Source organism: Lineus longissimus, chromosome 11, assembly GCF_910592395.1.
Source record: "Lineus longissimus chromosome 11, tnLinLong1.2, whole genome shotgun sequence".
In the NCBI taxonomy this organism is placed as follows: Eukaryota; Metazoa; Nemertea; class Pilidiophora; order Heteronemertea; family Lineidae; genus Lineus; species Lineus longissimus.
Genome location: NC_088318.1, coordinates 1,465,965 through 1,483,936, shown reverse-complemented (window position 1 = coordinate 1,483,936; position 17,972 = coordinate 1,465,965). Strand labels below are relative to the sequence as shown.

At 40.7% G+C, this 17,972-nt stretch overlaps 2 protein-coding genes across 9 annotated transcripts; one reads left to right on the top strand and one right to left on the bottom strand.

The window, feature by feature from the left end:
• Positions 1–437: 437 nt before the first annotated feature.
• On the top strand, positions 438–6,411 carry LOC135495496 (translin-associated factor X-interacting protein 1-like). The gene is made up of 13 exons (XM_064784210.1): positions 438–574; positions 1,025–1,148; positions 1,358–1,808; positions 2,025–2,301; positions 2,664–2,775; positions 3,058–3,119; positions 3,432–3,521; positions 3,749–3,911; positions 4,174–4,302; positions 4,614–4,784; positions 5,063–5,302; positions 5,666–5,772; positions 6,088–6,411. Exons 1-13 carry the CDS (start codon positions 528–530, stop codon positions 6,290–6,292), a joined length of 2,178 nt encoding a protein of 725 aa, XP_064640280.1. The 5' UTR covers positions 438–527; the 3' UTR covers positions 6,293–6,411.
• A 1,127-nt stretch (positions 6,412–7,538) lies between these two features.
• Positions 7,539–17,527, bottom strand: LOC135495802 (alanine aminotransferase 2-like). Of its 8 annotated transcripts, none has more exons than XM_064784733.1 (12): positions 17,376–17,527; positions 13,084–13,271; positions 12,763–12,852; positions 12,453–12,564; positions 12,072–12,202; positions 11,632–11,748; positions 11,119–11,328; positions 10,751–10,884; positions 10,415–10,523; positions 10,185–10,250; positions 9,767–9,922; positions 7,539–9,461 (listed from the first exon to the last, which is right to left on the bottom strand). In XM_064784733.1, the coding sequence occupies exons 2-12, from the start codon at positions 13,216–13,218 to the stop codon at positions 9,258–9,260; spliced, it is 1,464 nt and encodes a 487-aa protein (XP_064640803.1). In that variant the 5' UTR covers positions 13,219–13,271; positions 17,376–17,527; the 3' UTR covers positions 7,539–9,257. The 8 variants fall into 8 exon arrangements, with proteins under 8 accessions (XP_064640803.1, XP_064640802.1, XP_064640800.1 ...); XM_064784732.1 differs by lacking the exon at positions 17,376–17,527 and adding an exon at positions 15,817–15,901; XM_064784730.1 differs by lacking the exon at positions 17,376–17,527 and adding an exon at positions 14,407–14,440.
• Between the last annotated feature and the right edge of the window lie 445 nt (positions 17,528–17,972).

Genomic DNA, 17,972 nt, shown 5'->3' with positions numbered 1-17,972 from the left:
AATTATCTGATTGGTCAAAAATGGAACATGCTAAAATTTTTGCCAATCAAATCAACCGTTTTAAATTGAGCAAGGCGTCATCGAAAGTGTCGTAATACGGAACGATGTTTTTGTTGTTCTAAAATAAAAGGTCCAATCTCCCTATATATTGATAAAATAGATGAACATGGGTACATTTCTGATGAAATTGTTTGATAATCTGATGTTTCCAAAAGTTTCAGCCAGTAGTTTGCTCTTGGGGCCGAATACCAAAGATATGATGTCGTAATTTCAACTTGTAAAATCAAAGTAAAATAAAATTACTTCTTTGTACAAAATGGAACAAATACTTAAAAGATTTGGAAGCATACTCTCAATTAATTTTATAACTTCATGGTAAATGAATGTAATCGGGAAAACCGTTTCAGACCGATTTGTGACAGATGTTGCTAAGGCAACGACCGCCATCTTCCCAAACGCCAAAATCTAAAAATTGGGAAAAATAAATTTATTTATTTAGCTTTTTTCACCTTTTTCAAGGGAGCAAGATGTCTATGGAGCGTCTAGCACTAGCTAGACTACCTCCTATTGGGAGGTAGATATTTGATAGGCGACAGTCCTTTTTTACTTCTGCTCTAAGAGGCCAAAAATTGCTTGAGGAATGACATCTGTCAAACATACCCATATTTCGCCAGACCCCTAATGTAAATAACCGGAACCCCATTTCTTCTGCAGATGGACAAAACACTCTTAGAAATTGATTAACAGGATACACTATATAGTACTATTGTCCTCACCTCATCATCTGTCTCTTATAGTCCTAGTAATTGGCATACTGATGACCTCGCAAATTTATTTTGCAGTGCAGAGGCCGGAGACAATTAATTGCGAATTGGCAAATTGCTTGAGCTGGAAGTGGGAGTCAGTTTGGCTTGCATAAAAAAAACTGCGGCATTGCATTGTAGGGAGGTGTATTTAGGCCTACTTTGAAATGAATTAGATTTTTGGAAACATTTTAAATTAATCATTCATAAAATTTTTTCAGCAACCCAAAGCCAATCGCTAGTATATCAGCAAAAAATGCAAAGTTTGAAGGTCTGACAGGAGCACCCTATCAACTGACGGGATATGCTCCAAAACATCCCTTACCACCACCAAACACATTGAAGGTAAATAATCTATTTAAAAGTTCATTGACATTGAGACTTGAAAATGATTAATATTTTTCTCAGAGATGTGATTAAGTTAGAATATTGAAGTGTGGTGAGAGGGCACATTTGGTCAAGCCTTTAGCTGAACTTTACTGCTCGAGCAAGTCATGGAGATGGATAGCATCTTCTTAAATAAACTTTTCACATTTGCGATATTTATTTTCCAGCCCTACAATGATACTAAGGCAGGAACAGTTGAAACATGGCCAGCCCATGCGACAGGACAAATATCATCAGGAACCTCAGTTACCCTGACGAAGAACAAATCCCTTGTAGTATATAATGAGGAAGACATGGGTAAACCGCAGATTGTTCCTAAGCCAAGATTTCTAGATCAACTAGAGTCTTTCTTGAAGAAGGAGCTACGATCTCTTGGGGTGACAGAAGTTGGCCCAAGTGAGTTAAGATTACAGGCGCATCGAGAAGTGTTTGAATACCTCATTGAAGATTTCAAGACTTACAAGCCCCTACTATCTTCCATCAAGAACGAGTACGAGATGATGTTGGCGTATCAGAGGGAAGTCATTCGCCAGATGGACCCACTCAGACAGATGTTGGTTACTGTCTCTGAGCAGTGTGATCAGAAGATTATGACGTTGCGAGAACAAGAGAAACAAGGTATGGCATTGCCAGTAATGTCATTTGACAATTTAAAAAAGGAAATGAAATACGACATAAATAAGTATCTGTAATGGGCCCTTCTAGGTCGCCCTGATCAAAGTACGGGAAAAAGACTCCTAGTACTACTTGATGTTGTGGTATTTTTTAAAACTTTGGTCACCTGAAACTTGTTTTCTTCTTCATCCAAGCTAATCTTTAAGCATTGTTTTGCAGAAATTGTGGATCTCAAAAAGGAAAACAGCGGCCTTTACAAGAAAATCTCTGACCTGAAGAATGAAATGAAGGATCTTGAGACGACTGTGGATAAATTAAAAGATGAACTTTCTGCCGAGTATTTAAAGTATCGAGACGAATGTGATGCTAGGAAACTTCTTGTGTCTGACATCAACGATCTCAGATACCAACAAGAGGACATTGCGTTATCGAAACAAGGCATGAAGGATTTGGATGAAGAAGAAGTGGACCCTGTTATGCTTAAAATTGCCTTGAAGTGAGTTGAGAGATAGCTGTTATGTTTACATCTGTCCATGAAAGGATAATGGTTGTTCCTTGTCTTGAACAAAACTGAGTTTCACTGAAAGTTGCTCAAATAGTTCTTCTTATGCTTTCAATCTGATGAGAATCATCAAAAGATGCTGTTTTAGTGACTGTTATCTGTGAAGGCTTGAATATGGTGGCCATTATTTAACATGACCAGGAGCGGTCTACAGTCATGATTTTCAATAAGCAGCTGTTCATTACTGAAATTAACTGCCATCCAGTATGCCAGGACAGCTCCTGACTGATTTTACAGTATTGATAAAGTCTCAGTTTGACGTTATCGTGGGTACTTAAAAATGTTTTATTTTTCAGGAAAGCTCGCGAGGATGAAGCAGGAGCATCCATCCGATTAAACAATATGATAGCTAATTACAGCGATGTCATCCCACGCAGAGATTATGAACAACTTGAGGCAAAATATACGGTAGATTCATTGAAATAAATCATCTCACCCCTCTCTGCGCAAACCCTGGTTATATCTGTTGTCATGATTGAAGTCTTAATGATTGAATGATTGAAGTCTTAGTTTAAAAAGTTGTTGTAGCTATATTGCCTTCTTGGTTGAGAAATTAAGGGAAACTGTGATTGAAAAACTAAAAGGAGGCAGTGCATGTAACACCTTTTTCTACAATTGATATGAGGCACTTTTGGTGTACTTGCAAATCTTTATTGAAGTCTCTCATGCCTATTTCTTGACCATTTTCAGCAATTAGAAGAATCATTAAAGACATCAGAAAGTGACATGGCAAAGTTACAAGCTGAGCATGAGTAAGTTGACCAACTGATTCTAGTCATCAAAGTCTTGTTATAAGAAAGTGAACTTTTGATGAATGCCTGTAGATGGTGCAGTAAGTCGGGTTTCTATTCAACCAAGGCCAGTGCGAACAACATGAAGGAAACGCTAACAGCTGATGCAGATTCGATTGGCCAATACGCCATTGACAACTTCTATGGAGATCTACTGTTTTTGCGATGTACTGGGGGAGTGAAGTACGAACATATGTCCACTTTCAGACTCTATCTCTTGCTTCGAAGTCTTATCTCGAAACATTTTGGAAAACTTTTGTTGTATTTTTCCAGGACATTGCTTGATGTCAACAAACAGGTCATAAGTCAAAGAGATGAATATTACACTGAATGTGAAACTCTTCGAAGAAGTGCAACGCCAAGGTGAGTTACGTAGCACTGAAGCTAGCTGGGTGACCTGATATGATTCCAGTAGGGCGAGCAGGTGTGATCTGGGGAAGGGTGGAATGCCGAAAGGTCAAGAGGTGACCAATTGACAGTCGAAATCAGTTGCCTGGCTTTTGAAACCTTTCATGGTTTGCATGTGATTCTACTATTACAATGTCCTTTGCCTTGTTTCTTCAATCTATTTACTTTATGCTCGTATCCAGGCCAGAGTGGGACAAGTGCGCTGAGTTTATCCAGGGAGGAATCGGACGGTGGAAGGAGCTCTCCGAGGGTAAAACTAGTGATGAAAAGGTTGAAGCTCTACTCAATGAGATTGCTGGAGGGAACGTCGGTGATGTGGGAGGGTCAGAATTCTTTGATGGCAAGGTGGGTTAAAGTTTATCAAATATATCCATCTCTTTCATTCAAATTCCGTCGGAGGTTCTACTGCATCACTATGGTTGGACGCCATTGGATTTAATGACCTGGCGACTTCATCTTTTGCCACATAAGTCGCAGCAACTGTTTGAACTTTGGTGGTGCCAAAAGGACACAAGATTGCTGATTTGTAAAGAATTGCTGAAGATTTAACTTGTGGCATCTTTCTTTTGCATTTGATTGTTAGACATGAACTTTGTTTTTTTCATAGGGTTCTGACGAGTCTGTGCCGAAGCATCTTCAGTATGAGGGCAAAGTGCGGAATCGTCGCCTTGGAAAGCGTGACTGTGCTCTTCTCATTAAGGACATCTGGAAGGAGAAGGCAGCAGCCGACAAAGAGGTACTCTTCTTCTTCTTTGCCCCTGATACTTTAAGGTGCATGCTAGACAGTCAGTCATCAGTCTTTGAAATGCAGTCAGCTGGCCTAGAGAGTTCTGCCACAGACTTATGTGGTCAGGGTGGCATCCTCTGGCCAGTATTCCTCTCCATTCTTCGTCAGGGAGTAGGTTTGAGGCATATAAGCTTCTGTCTGGTCTTTTCTGTTCAAGATATTTTTAAGCCATTTTTCCGAGAATTTCAAGCATGAAGGTAATGCTCATTTCAAGGCTAAATCAATGACCATGTTGCTTTACCTGGTTTTGTTTATTTCAGAGAGAAGATGGCAGTAAACAACCAATGCCATCATTCTTGTTCGAATATCTGCAGAAGAGGTTTGGCATTGAGCAGATGATCGTAGAGTGGGCATACAATCTCCAGGATGCAAGTGAGAAGTACTCGCACGACGAGCGGATGGGGACATTCTTTGGTGTCGTAAATGGTTCAGTAAGTCGACCTGGGGTTGGTGATGGTTGAGTGGGTGTACAATCTCCAGGAGGTGAGGAAGGGAGAAGTACTTTTGAGATGAAAGGATAGGGTTCTTTGGCGTCCTTGATGGTTGAGTAGGAAAGGTATACCTACAGGTTTCCATCCATCATCAAGAGTAAGTTGAAAACTCCTGAAAATTTAGAGACATCATAGTACCTGACAAAGGCCAATGAACCACATTTGAATTTTCATCACACATTCATTCATTTGTGACTCTTGACGACTTTTGTTTGTAGATTGATGAGGAATTGTACCATTCCCAGTACCAGGCGATTGCCAAATTGGTTGGACATCTGCAGAAGCTCAATCAGGAGAAGGGGACGGAGGGACAGATCCCCAAGGAGGACTTCAAGGCTGCTTTGATCGAGTTCTTTGAGAAGGAGGAGGATGCAGTGGTGCCAATGATGAGAGCTGCAGAGCAAGAGTTGGAGGCCAAGGATGTGGAGGCCTTGGAGTTCCAGAATCTATTCATGGAGGTAATTACTGTCTTCTCTCTCATTGTGCTGGTCTTGGAGCAAAAAAGTGTGAAGCAATTTCACCTTCTAAGACAGAACAAGCTGGCCTCATCTCATGTTATGTGCTTGTGCTTGAGTGAAGTTATGATTAGATTGCTCCACTTATTTCTATAAAACCGTGACAATTACAAGGATGATCTGTTTGGTACTGGTTATGGCTAAGTGATAATGGTCTTGTGTTCACCCCAAGTTCCGTTGACTTAATCCATCTTTACCTACAGGTTAAGCTATCATTTTCAACTTCAACCTTCTTGTTGCTGTCAAGTAGCTCTGTTAAGAGCTTTGCACTCCTTTCTCCTAAAGCACTTTATTGTCCTTCTTTAGGATGATGAAGGAAAGACAGGTGCATTCCTCGACGAAGTGAAGAAATTATTGAAGCAGAATCGGCTTGACTATGTGGAAGAAATTAAACAAGAGATGGTCGGTTTGAAGTAAGTTTGGAAAGTAGATGATGTTTAAAAACTGTTTAAACATCCCAAAGACTGTCTCACTATGTGGTCATATACTCGTCTTAACTCCGACTGAAGAGAGAGTTGATCAGTTTTGGGCCGTCTCAATTCGAACTCTCAGGGAGAATTATGGCAGAATTCTTCGTAGAATCCAAAGTGGGTGGGACAGAGGGACAAGTTTCCTTTGTGAATGGCTATCAATACCATGATGGATTGCAACAAATACATCGTCTACTAAAAGCGTGCCCCAAATTTACTTCACAATCCTGAATCAACAGGTTCTCTTGCTTTTTTCAGCCCTGAAAAGATTGAGGTGAGTGACCTGCGGAAAGCCATAACTGTGATTGACCCCGAGATAAGCCAGGAGCAAATGGACCCCTACCTTTGCTGGGTATTCGGGGTAACGAAGGAGGGATTAGAGGAGGCCGCACCAGCCGAATTATCACGCATCGTTGAGCGGTTACAAAATGGCAACATCTATAGAATTGGCAAAAAGCCTTAGACTGTGATAAAGTTTTGTGAACATTTTATGAAAAGTTGTTGAGCTATGTTGATATGCAATCTTTCTATGTGGCTAGGGACATGACAGTTTGATGGTTGAGAGCCTTCCTAAAAAAACAATTCAAGTACAACATTTGTGTGACTTTTAAACTTGTAAAGTACTCCATGTGTATCATCTTTAAGGGAACTGAATTACTAGAAGCAAAGATTTCATTGAATGAAAATCTCCTTATTTCTGTAGGTTGTGTACATTAGATTGCGAAGATGTTACTGTTTACACTATTAGTGTACGTGCCATTTTCTTGTATGCGTTCCATCCATTTTGGGCTGGGGCCTGGGCAGTGGGTTGTCTTTCAGAATCAGGGACTTCAGCTCGAGAGACCCAGTGCCGCAGTTTACTGATGACTCCCTATCTCACATATATCATGTATATTGGTCCATGATTCTGATGCAGCATGTCAAATATTTTTTCGAGTAATTATTGTGTACATAACTGTATATTCATAGAGTTTCTGATGTACAATATATTCCGTCCAAATAAACAATATACAATCACAAATCAATCTTGCCTTCATGTCTCCGGTATTTACCACCCTCCCAAGAATGTTCATTCCTAAAACAGGTCAGCTGTGATAGTCTGAGGACATTTCACAACCAAGGACAATTCACAAGCTTAGCCAATGCACAACCTAAACCAATACACATCCTTGGCTAATTCAGAGCTGAAAACAATTCCAGCCAAGAGACGAGTTATTCTTGTCAGATCAGAGGAGTAATGGCTGGCCCTCCCTCTTGCATTTTGAGCAGCGTTCATAACTTCCTGCAAGCTTAGGATGGCGTCTGCAACAGAAATCTTCAGATTGCCCAAGGCTGCAGCATTTCCCTGCCGATCTGCCTACCCCCTCTGAATAGGATTCCTGTATAACCTGGGATGAAGATGACCTCCACCTTTCAGAAGCTGGAAAACTCGAACCAAGGAATATTTGCACCCAAGGCAGATGCAATACACAAAGGGCTGGCCATCAAGTAAACGACCCTGGTTTTGCTTCACGAGATCCAAATGATGCAATTTGTGTTTCATCCAATTGTGCTTCCTCGGCGTGGCCTAGGTGACTCCCATGTGTGATAGCCAATCATAAAGGACCTTCAGCGTTATCAGTAGCTATGGCCGCTCTTATTCCACATGCTGTACACACGGTGGATGACAAAGGAATAGAAGACAAAACATGAATCAGACAAGAGAAGTGTTACATTAAAACTGAATTTATTCAACAAAAGGCCACATGTTATCCTACCGTATCTGCATAAACATGGCTAACAATCACGAGACATGCAGACCTCATCAGCATATTCGACTGAAATAACCTTACATTGCCAAATCACACCCATGACGCTAGTAAGATACTGTATCAGTGCAATCAAACTGGTTGAGATGCATGTCTATCTAATACATAGGGATTGTACAGGAGCTCCTCAACTGGCTTAATAACCTCGACACAGTATTGATATACAGGCTTCTGTCAGTGGTAAAGCAGCACAATTAAATCATATGGTTAAAAGGTGCCATCATGAAGTTTCCATTACCATAACCTATACAGTCTCATCTTGACTCTATTTTAGACTCCACCTTGTCGACCTTGGACTTGGTAACACCCAAATATGAGGGCAGTTAGCTACAGAAAATACCTGTCTCAAATGATTCAGCTATTTGGCTGATCATTGCATGGTCCTTCGTCAATACCATATGCAGCACATATTCAACAATAATGACAGTAATTCAGCTGTTTAAATTCAGTTGGATTCCTTTCATGAGTTCTACACCAGCGCACGCACATTCAATCTACATTCACTATTTAACAACATACCTTACTAGACAAATACTTAACTCAACTGAACAAAGCCTTTCTTTAACAGATTTAGAATATCAACATGGTGGAGTACAAATTCATGCAGGTGACTTTACTTATTTAAAATAAACCTAGCCTCATTTCAAATACAAGGCAGTTGCTAAAAAATACATTCATATTTGGCAGAACGAATATTTATCTTTGTGCCTGGTCTTGTGTATTTAGCAGACGAAGACATACATTGATTTCAGTAGAACTCACAGTCAAATAAGCAAGTAGTTCGGCATGTTTAAGCAGCTGAAATATGCTTCGATTTTCAGAATGTTTAAACTCTTTTCAAAACAAATGCTACATTGTTACCAAATGGTGGTCATACATGAACATGTAAAAATCGTCACATGAGATTGATCAGTATTAAGCTGTAGTTGTTACAACATGAATTACATGCATCGAATGGTGAAAAGAAATTTTATCACAATAAAGGATTAGGTGTAATGAAAAGCAACTGTAGTTCTTCTTTTCAGCATAAATTACTGTACAAAAGCAATCTGCAGTGTGTTGTCCATAATATTTGTACACAAAGAAGCTGGTCCTGTAGGAGGCTGCATTCTCAATCACTAATGGATGCCTCATTCAAGAGCAAAGACCTATGGCACAATACGTGTACTACCCATACTCATTATAAGCATAATCAGGATTGGTCTAGATCTAATGATAAACATCTTGTCATATTCAAAGAAAAATATCAACAAGATGTTTGCGGAGTACAAAGCAAAAACGTCACTGAGTATGAAGGTTGACCCAGCAACACCCCTTTCTAAGTAGCTGACATAAAATCAGTCTGAAATTATTGAACCTTGACCACAGTGCTATAATCAGTAAAGAGATATTTAAGCAATTACGTGTATTTGATAAAATTCATCATTTTTTACAACTTTCTCATCCACTCAATACATGGTCAAGGGAAACACTCCTAAGTCTAAATATATTCACTTGTGATCACAGCTGATTTGAGCCTTAGCTAAAATTGTGAAGCAGCAATTCATCATAAAATGCAAACTGTCACTATTTCATCAACTGACTATGATATACTCTTCATTGTTGGCCCCCTGGTGGCATTTACTTGTACTTCGCCATGAATCCTTCATGGAAATTCTGGAACCTGTGTAGAACCTCCTGTAGCTTCTCTACTGGCGGTAAGATTGTCATTCTTAAATGATACGTTCCTTCTTTCTGGCCAAACCCGCTACCAGGGACGACGCAGACTCCGGTGTTTTCTAAAAGTTGAAAGCAGTAGAAAGCGTCTGGTTTCATACCTCGGGCCTGAAAAGATGATAACAATGTGAGAACAAATAGCTCTGATTCTGTAGTCAAAAGGAACATCGTACTGAGTGAACTAAGAAAGAGATAATTCCCAAGACTTACTGGAGGTGAGTGCTAGGTGGGATGCTTATTCCGTCTGACAGATGAGAACTCATGTCAAAATTAGCCACCCAGGTCAAATCACTGCAGTCATGAAACATGGCGGCCGGCCTGGTAAATATCTATTTGTAATATCAGACTTACTAGCTGTGACCGTGGTCATCTTATTTTTCAAATCTTATATTATAAGTCACACCGCACCCTACCTGAGCTTCCTGCACAGCCTTCTCCGGTAGATGTATCCTGGGAAATGAGTACATGGCACCTTGAACTTCGCTGCACGTCACTCCATCAATCGAGTTGAATAACTTCGTCACCATCTTCGCCTTGGTGTCCAAATCACTAAGCACATTTCCTTTTTCCTGCCAAAGAAAGTGAAATAAGAATAATGTTTTCTGAGGAACGGTGTGGTATAGCAACATCTCGGCCTTATGCTCAAGAAGTTGTGGGTTTGATTCCCGGCAATATTGCTCTCTCTTAACGTTGAATAAGAACATGGTTGGCAGTTCATCCAATCAAACTCTGAACATCAAGAATTCTTTTGAAACTCAAAGAGATCTGAATTTTCAGTTGTTATAGAGAAGGCTGGAAGGACACTGGATAAGCTTGTTTCTGAAGACTCACCTTTGACCAGAGTTCGTAAGATGCATCTCCAGGCTTCGGGTGATTGACGACACAGTCCATTGCAGTCTGAAGGAAATAAAACACAAACCAAAATAATTAGAACTAAATAAGATCAAATTTAATACTTTGTCTTGTGAAAAATTTTCATTGGTGACCCCAATTGTTAATCTTGTAATTTTTTAGTGAGTTCATCATGTGTGTTAAGAAATGTAGGAAGACATCAGACTTACCTGTCCAGAAATGGTAGGACACAGTTTGGCACTGAGAGATTTAGTCAGCATAGCATAGACATCTGGGTGAAGGTTTACTACCTCACAATATCCACCACGCGCTCCACATCTGAAAGAAAAGTGATATAAATTGTAAAGGTTTTATGAGGCTTGGCAAGAAATAGAAAGGTACCTATCACTAACTTGTTAACTAGGGGCATTACTGAATGCATATCAGCCGAATGAGAGATATGCCATACCGTTCTTCAATAAGCAATCAATGTCAAATCCACTCCCCGAGTCCATCAAAGCATTATTTCTCTGCCCAATTCGCCAAAATTTGCCACTGGTACTTACTCTCCCATGTATCCTTTAGAAGTGGTCATGAACGAGGCTAGTTCCATGTCTTTGTACTTTGGTCCCATCTCCATCAAGACCTTCTTGAATGAGTAGAACGCCGAACCTTCAGCGTAGATGTTGTGCTGGTAAACCTGACAAGCAAACACGACATTTCTAAGAACCTCAACACGAGAGATACCACACATCTAGACAATTCATGGCCCTTAGTTCTTTTAAAAGATGCAAATGCTAGTGATGAAACAGTGAGCTGTCATCCATGTTATACGTGACAAGCATGTGACATCATCACTGCCAATCCCTTGATCATGGCAGGCATTTGGTATCACAACTTGAAAGCATTCCACAGCGGAGAAAGATCCACATACCTCATCTGCCATTATAAATAATCCCTCTTCGTAAGCAAACTGTATGACCTCTTCTATATTCTTCCTGGTGAGTACTTGTCCGGTTGGGTTGCCAGGGTTTATGACAACGATGGCACGAGGTTGGCAGTGACCTTTGGCTGCATTCAAAGCTCGTCTGAGTTCAGGTAGATCCAATCCCCACTGGTTCTCTTCATTTAAGTAATAATTGATCTGAAAAGAACATCAAGTAGAATGAATAATCTTGTAAAACGAGTTGGTTCATAAGAGATGTTGTTGTCGATGTCCAGGGTAAGCAAAGATTGAATTCTAAGTGAGAAACATGAAGAGGTAGCGGCCTGACTGGCCAGCATGAAGTATCGAGGACAATAAACCTAATTGGCACCCAAATATAGTGGCACGGAACAATCGCAGCAAAAGCAAAATGGAAGAAACTTGTAAGAAAGCTCTCTGAACGCACTCTGACCCAATAAGAAAGGCAACAATCTGCGAGTTATAGTCAGAGATGTGACTCACCCCGTACGCATTGAATTCTGCGATGCTAGCTGTATAGAGAGGGTATTGTGGGATTGGGATCATAATGCCGGCCCGCTTGTCACCGGACTCGCCTGTCATCATCAACTTGAGAATGGACTTAAAGAGCAAAGACAGAGAAATGTTACCGGTACACTTGGATGCAGCATGGAGTTTAAGTGAATAAGTGAATAAATGAAATAGAACATACAGTATTCAACACTGATAGGCTTCATAAATCATGCAGTCAAGGATGCTGAGAGGAACGTCTCAGCCAAATTGCTGCAGTGAATGTATCACCATTATCCTTGACGATTGAGTTATTTTAGTTGTCAACTCTCAAATGAGAAAAAGGCAGAGTGATTTATACTTTTTGATTTCAAACTTCACATTTGCTTGTAACATTGTTTCTTTCAAGTTATGAAAACAAATCAAATCTGTACCTTTATTCCATCACTTGCTCCAGTACACAGGAATACATTCTGGTAGTCACACGGGTGGCCATCCCTCTCAGCAATATACTGGGCAATATCACGCCTAATCACTTCAATACCCAAGCTGTTACTGTAAGCCCCTAAAACAAATAGGAAAACATAATAAGAGTTATATTTTACGTACCCCAAGATTTTCAATAGGCAGAGGCAGCTCGACCAGTTGCAATTTGAACCAAAACAAAACATGAATCAATCACTGAGTTGCCGCCGTCTAGCGGCTCAGACTCTCAGCTAGAGTTTAAAAGGTCATGTGGTCAGACGGCATGATACTCTTGGGCAACATTTTTTGCAGTTTACAGTAGTAAAAGCAAAGCATAAAGACTGCCTCACCTAGACTTCTCCCTCCACAGCCATCTAGAACTCTACTGGCTTTATCCTTAGCATCTTGTGGTATACGAGGGCTATCCATCAGCACTGCTGGCAGAGTGGCACATGCAACAACCTGGGTTACAACAAACAGAAATTAGTCTCAGCACTCGTAGACTCTGTATAATTAGCCTCTGAAGTTATCCCACAGTTTTGAATTGGAATTCTCCCTCAGAATCAGAAACATCTCTCAAATATGAAGTCTTTTGCAGTACTGCAGTTATATGAAATACTGCCAATACCTGTACTTGTCTGATACTGAGCACTAACTTACTTGTCTTAGAAATGTGATTGGTGCCTGACCCATCGCATGAGCATCACCAATGTTACAGCGGATTACATCCGGAAATGGCTTCTTCACACCCTGAAAAAGAGGATTTGAGATGTTGCTAATAACCAATTTCAACATTTACCCAACAATATTGCTGTTACACACATGGTCATTTCACATGATTAACTGGCTGTGAAGAACTAACATAAGGTTCAAAAGAGTAGATATTCTGAATCCAATAATAATCCACTCCGAACACCATCGAGCCTTTATTATGTATTTCCAACCAACTTATTCCAAAGAAAGGGAAGGAATGCCACACACCTTCTTAATTTCATTCTCTATCTCGGCTGCCCTGGCCACGATTGGCCCCCTCACTGCGTACTCCATCTTCTTCAGATGTGGGTTCATGTTGTCCACGGTGACAACCTTCCGGCTAGGGACAGCGTTCTCAGACATCTTGGTTACTTTAGTTAGCGGACGGTGAAAACTGCGACTCACCAAACGGAGAGCTGCAACGACAAATAATGCAATACAAAATCTTTGGACTGTGGAATAAGGTTTTGAGAAAATGAACTGAAAAGAGGAGATACAAATGTTCTCAAACTAAGTCAATCAATCTGATAAGTTTGATCAGGAAGTATCAGTATCAATCACTGTAATGTATAACTCCAAAGCAGTCTTGTTATGTCAAACATTGTTCGTTCCATCAAAGAGAGACACGCCTGACTTTTCTGCAACTGTCATGGGAGCAGTTTCACACATCTCACAACAGTACAGTCCAACATTACTGGAAGTCCAAGTCCCTTCTAGCTGATTTACAAAGTAACATGAAAATCCCCAACTCTGTAGCTGCCAAAATAACTACAAGAATGGGATCAGTAGAACAGGCTCATAAATTATAGGATAACTGGTCACTTGACTTCATGTCGTAGTTACTTGTAACAGGAAACACAACATGAATCGGAATAAGTGTAAGTGAACCAGTCCATTCAATATGTCAAGGTGCAGAGAGCAGTAGACACAATATGCTTAACCTAACCACTGAATTTGTCAGGGCCTTGATATCCCAAGTCTTTATATCAGGTACACAAAATTTGTATTGTTAGTGGTACAAACCACAGTGAACCTGGATGCATGTTGGATGGGATAGATCGGATTTGTAAGCTGCTACAAAAGGAATCTGATCAACCTAATCTCAAATTCACATCCCAAACGAAATATACAAACATACATCCTGTACCTGTGGTACTTACCAAGGAAAGATAATGCATCAACTGACTCTCAAAATCCCTCACAGTTTCTGATACAGATGTCGTGAACACATTTGGATTTAAATAAAACATGAACTGTAGTACAGACATGGATATGTGTGATCAATATACAAGGTAATAATGCACATATTCTATGTAGAAATAGAATATGGATTCATTTTGATTCAATTGCATATTCATTCATGAACACCAGGTGTTAGAACAAGTACAGCGCCGATTGTAATCATGGACTGGTCATACTGTGCACCCTCATCTATAAACTGCTAATAGGTCATTGAACCTGTTGACAGGGGAAAAACCATCACCCCTCCCCAATTTATAGGTTAGTATGAGAACTGAATGAAATGAAATGGTCCAGGGACCATGTGCTCACCTCGGGTAATGTAATGCATGTCATTTGCAGTGGATATGGGGAGAACTGTTTCTGGCTAGTTTCACCAGTTTTGATTCCTTTGGATAATATTCTTCTTCTTGGCTCAATCACAAAAGAAAATAACCGGTACCATCTAACTATAGCATTTTGGTTATAAAGTCGACTAAATTTCAGGGTTATTGAAGAGTGTACATGTCACATGGAAATTGGTTGACATATCTGTTCAATCAACAGTTTAGGAGCAATAGGACTTCGTTTGATTTTCAAGATGGCGGCCTGGTGGACATATCTGTCAAGGGATTTGACTGAAAATTAGGGATATTGATTAAGAGTACATAGATACATAATAACATGAAGTTTGGTTGCAATCCGATAATTAGTTTCGGAGTAATAGGACTTTGTTTAATTTTCAAGATGGCCACCTGGCGGCCATATTGGTCAATGGATTTGACTGAAAATCAGGGACGTTGTAGAGAGTTCATAGATATACAATCTTATGAAATTTGGTTTCAATCCGACTTTGTTTAATTTTCAAGATGGCTGCCTGGCGGCCATACTTGAAGTCCGAGCGGGACAAATTTTTGGGGTAGAATAGAGGGTCCCTAGATATGTCCTCACAAATTTAGAACCTTCTAGCTCAAATAGAAATGAAACGTGCCACCAATGGGTGATTTAGTGAACTTTGACCTCAACGACTTTGTTGAGAGTGCTTTTTGTTGACCAAAACACATAATAACAGACCCGGGTAACATAGGTTTCCACCCATTGACTGACTAAACCATCCACGGATCCATCCAAAGATAGGTACCAAAGAGTTTCGGCCCCACACAGCACACTAGGCCTATACCAGGTTAAAATTTACAATCCCCGATCGGAAATGACGTAGTTTGATCGCATTCAACTATAAATCCATTGAACAGTGGTGCTTCGTTAGTCAACCGATGACCTTTTTTTGGGGTGTGATCGGGGATGGTAAACTCGTTCCCTATACCCTAGGCCTAATGATTGACCTGAATGACCAACAACTCTGCCAGGCCTGAGACCAGCCTGGGTTTGGGTAGGGCTTAAGTACTGTAATGTGTAGACTGTAATGTACGTCGGTATAAAAAAATTGTACACCCATGTAGGCTTTGCAATACTGTATTATCCATTGACATTATGTAGTTAGTGAAAATAAGTGAGTTACCCAGCCCAGCGGCCAGTGCTGCCAATGGGTCACTGTCAGGTGTGTCGTCAACGGTCCAATTTGACCTCGACTTACGCATGCAGTAGGCCTATAGCACGATACATGTCGTCAACTACAAACAAGCTATAATTCGAGCAAAATGATTCACATTTTGGCGGTAAATTCTAAGAGAAAAGGAGACATAACATGGGGAAAAGGGTGAGCAAAAGCGTCATCTTACATACCCGACATAGTGTAGTGTAACCTTGAACTTAGTACATCGCTGCGTACATTTGAAGGTTTTGTACAGCAAGCATACAAATCCGTGCTGCGAAGAGCATGCAACTAAAGTAGCTAAAGAGATATTTCTTTCCAAAATGCTGCTCAACATTGCAAATATAAGTCAAAGGCAATTAATAGATTATGAGGTGAATATATAAATTGATTTATTAATCTTGTGTCTTTGCAACACAGCAAAATATTTCTACGGTGGCCAGGTATGGACAGATAAAATTTATATATTGAAGTAACCTATGATATGCTCAATATATAAATACATTGTATACAGCTAGCCTCTCAAGATCACCATTTGGTATCATCTGTATCGTCAGATTGTCCCCTTACTCGACCAGCCACTGTTGTCCTATTCCTGAGCATGTGTGGAAGGCAGTTCCCAGATGAATCATCCTGAGGGAAATCTGGGGCTAATGTTCGCCTCTCCGGCCCTGCACACGGCACTGCCTAGAGTCCCTGGCCTGGGCAGCCCATCGCGTCATCCTAATTTGGTAAGGGTGAGGAAGGCCGGTCAGCTGCGCTCAGAGTGTAACACTCTCCTATTTGAGATTTACTCATGATGAGAATGAATATACAAACACAGAAACTCCAAAACAATCATTGGTGCCAGTCGGACCCAGTATCGATACACTCCTCCTATAAAGGTGGGCTATAGGCAGGAGCAGAGGGTTAAATTGGCCATCTTTTGGTGACTTATGCACAGTAAAGTTGAGTAAAGGGTACAAGGTCATTTTGATTCACCACTAAATACATGTATATCCCTCGTACAAGCGTGATTAGTTTTGTCGCACTGAGACGGGAGAGACCCCTATTGGCCACTTTGGATAACTATCTTGCTGACCTAGCTGCTGCCTTTGTAGAGTCCCTTTAACAAATAGTATTATAATCATAACCGGCCACCGTACATTGGTTAAAGGAACAACATAACCTTGGCTTATAAAACCACCGACAACTTAATCCAAACAACAACAATACCCGGTCATTCGGTTTATTGCTCGCCCGAAAGTCCGTCTGCGATGCTCCCGCTGATATTATCATGACGTCATCATTTATAGAGTCGACACTAATCCCAACACTAATCTGTCAAGCGCTTATGCAAGGTCACCATTGCGAAAGGGCGCGCAAGATAAAAATACGGTCTGGGGGCACTAAATTCATTTGCTTGCAATATGAGTTTATAGACCTAGACTTCAGCTAGGCCTATGGATAGAGGTCTCGGGCCTATACAGCCAAAAAGGGAAGGCCGCTGGCATTAGCCTGGTCCTACAACATGCAACCAGAGAAAGTTATTGAAGACTCTGATGCAACGTACAGCCAATGAGTTGTCCCACTATAATTCCGGGAATAAGTCGCTCTACTAACTATTCCTCGGTTACATATTGATTGAGCCAGCTAGAGATACATCTGTCACCCTGAAAATATCGTGTAGGCCTAACCCACATCTGTATCAGACATCGGCGCATGTCAAAGTGACGGACTATCAAGCACTCACCAGCTCACGATCACTCACCTCCAAATGCTCCCTATATGAGCTCCAGGGGCCGGGCGACGTCTGGCAGCCTATTGTAGAGGCGCTCCACAGCTAAATATCTCCGTCATCCGCCAACACAGTCTATCTTTCACATTCAACCCAACCGTAATCGATATTCCTCGCCTCGCTTTGGACGCCACATCTCCAACAGCGAATGCTCAAACCATATTGCACCGTGCTATACCGTTACCTGAATATTCAGGCTAAGCAAATAACTAAAGTGCTCTTTCTGGAAGGAATGTTGTATAGATTTTACTCCTCAATCATTTACCCTTGAGTTATGATAAGGCATAATTCCATAATCAGTATTCAGAGATAGAGCTTAGATAATTATTCTTCAAGCATTGGCTGTTGGCTTATAATGGGCGTGGCATCCCTTTGCCTTTTTTTAACCGACTGACTGCAGTAGCATCCTAACATAACCGGTGGTTTTCAATATACTCCGCCTGATATTTTGGATATGACGAAGGAGTAAAAAGATGCTGCAGTAGATAATGAGTGTTTTCCCGCCAAAGTTGTGCTCGCTCACCAACGAATTATATATGTTCATTCATGATGTGATTCTATGGTTTCTGT

Coding starts and splice junctions, on each gene's coding strand:
- LOC135495802 (XM_064784729.1), bottom strand. CDS start 13,547: ATGTTGGACTGTACTGTTGTGAGAT. Junction 13,272..13,522: donor GGACTGTACTGTTGTGAGAT/GTGTGAAACTGC, acceptor TTGTCGTTGCAG/CTCTCCGTTTGGTGAGTCGC. Junction 12,565..12,762: donor CAATCACATTTCTAAGACAA/GTAAGTTAGTGC, acceptor GTTGTAACCCAG/GTTGTTGCATGTGCCACTCT.
- LOC135495496 (XM_064784210.1), top strand. CDS start 528: ATGTCTATGGAGCGTCTAGCACTAGCTAGACTACCTCCTATTGGGAG. Junction 2,302..2,663: donor ATGCTTAAAATTGCCTTGAA/GTGAGTTGAGAG, acceptor TTTATTTTTCAG/GAAAGCTCGCGAGGATGAAG. Junction 5,303..5,665: donor TCCAGAATCTATTCATGGAG/GTAATTACTGTC, acceptor GTCCTTCTTTAG/GATGATGAAGGAAAGACAGG.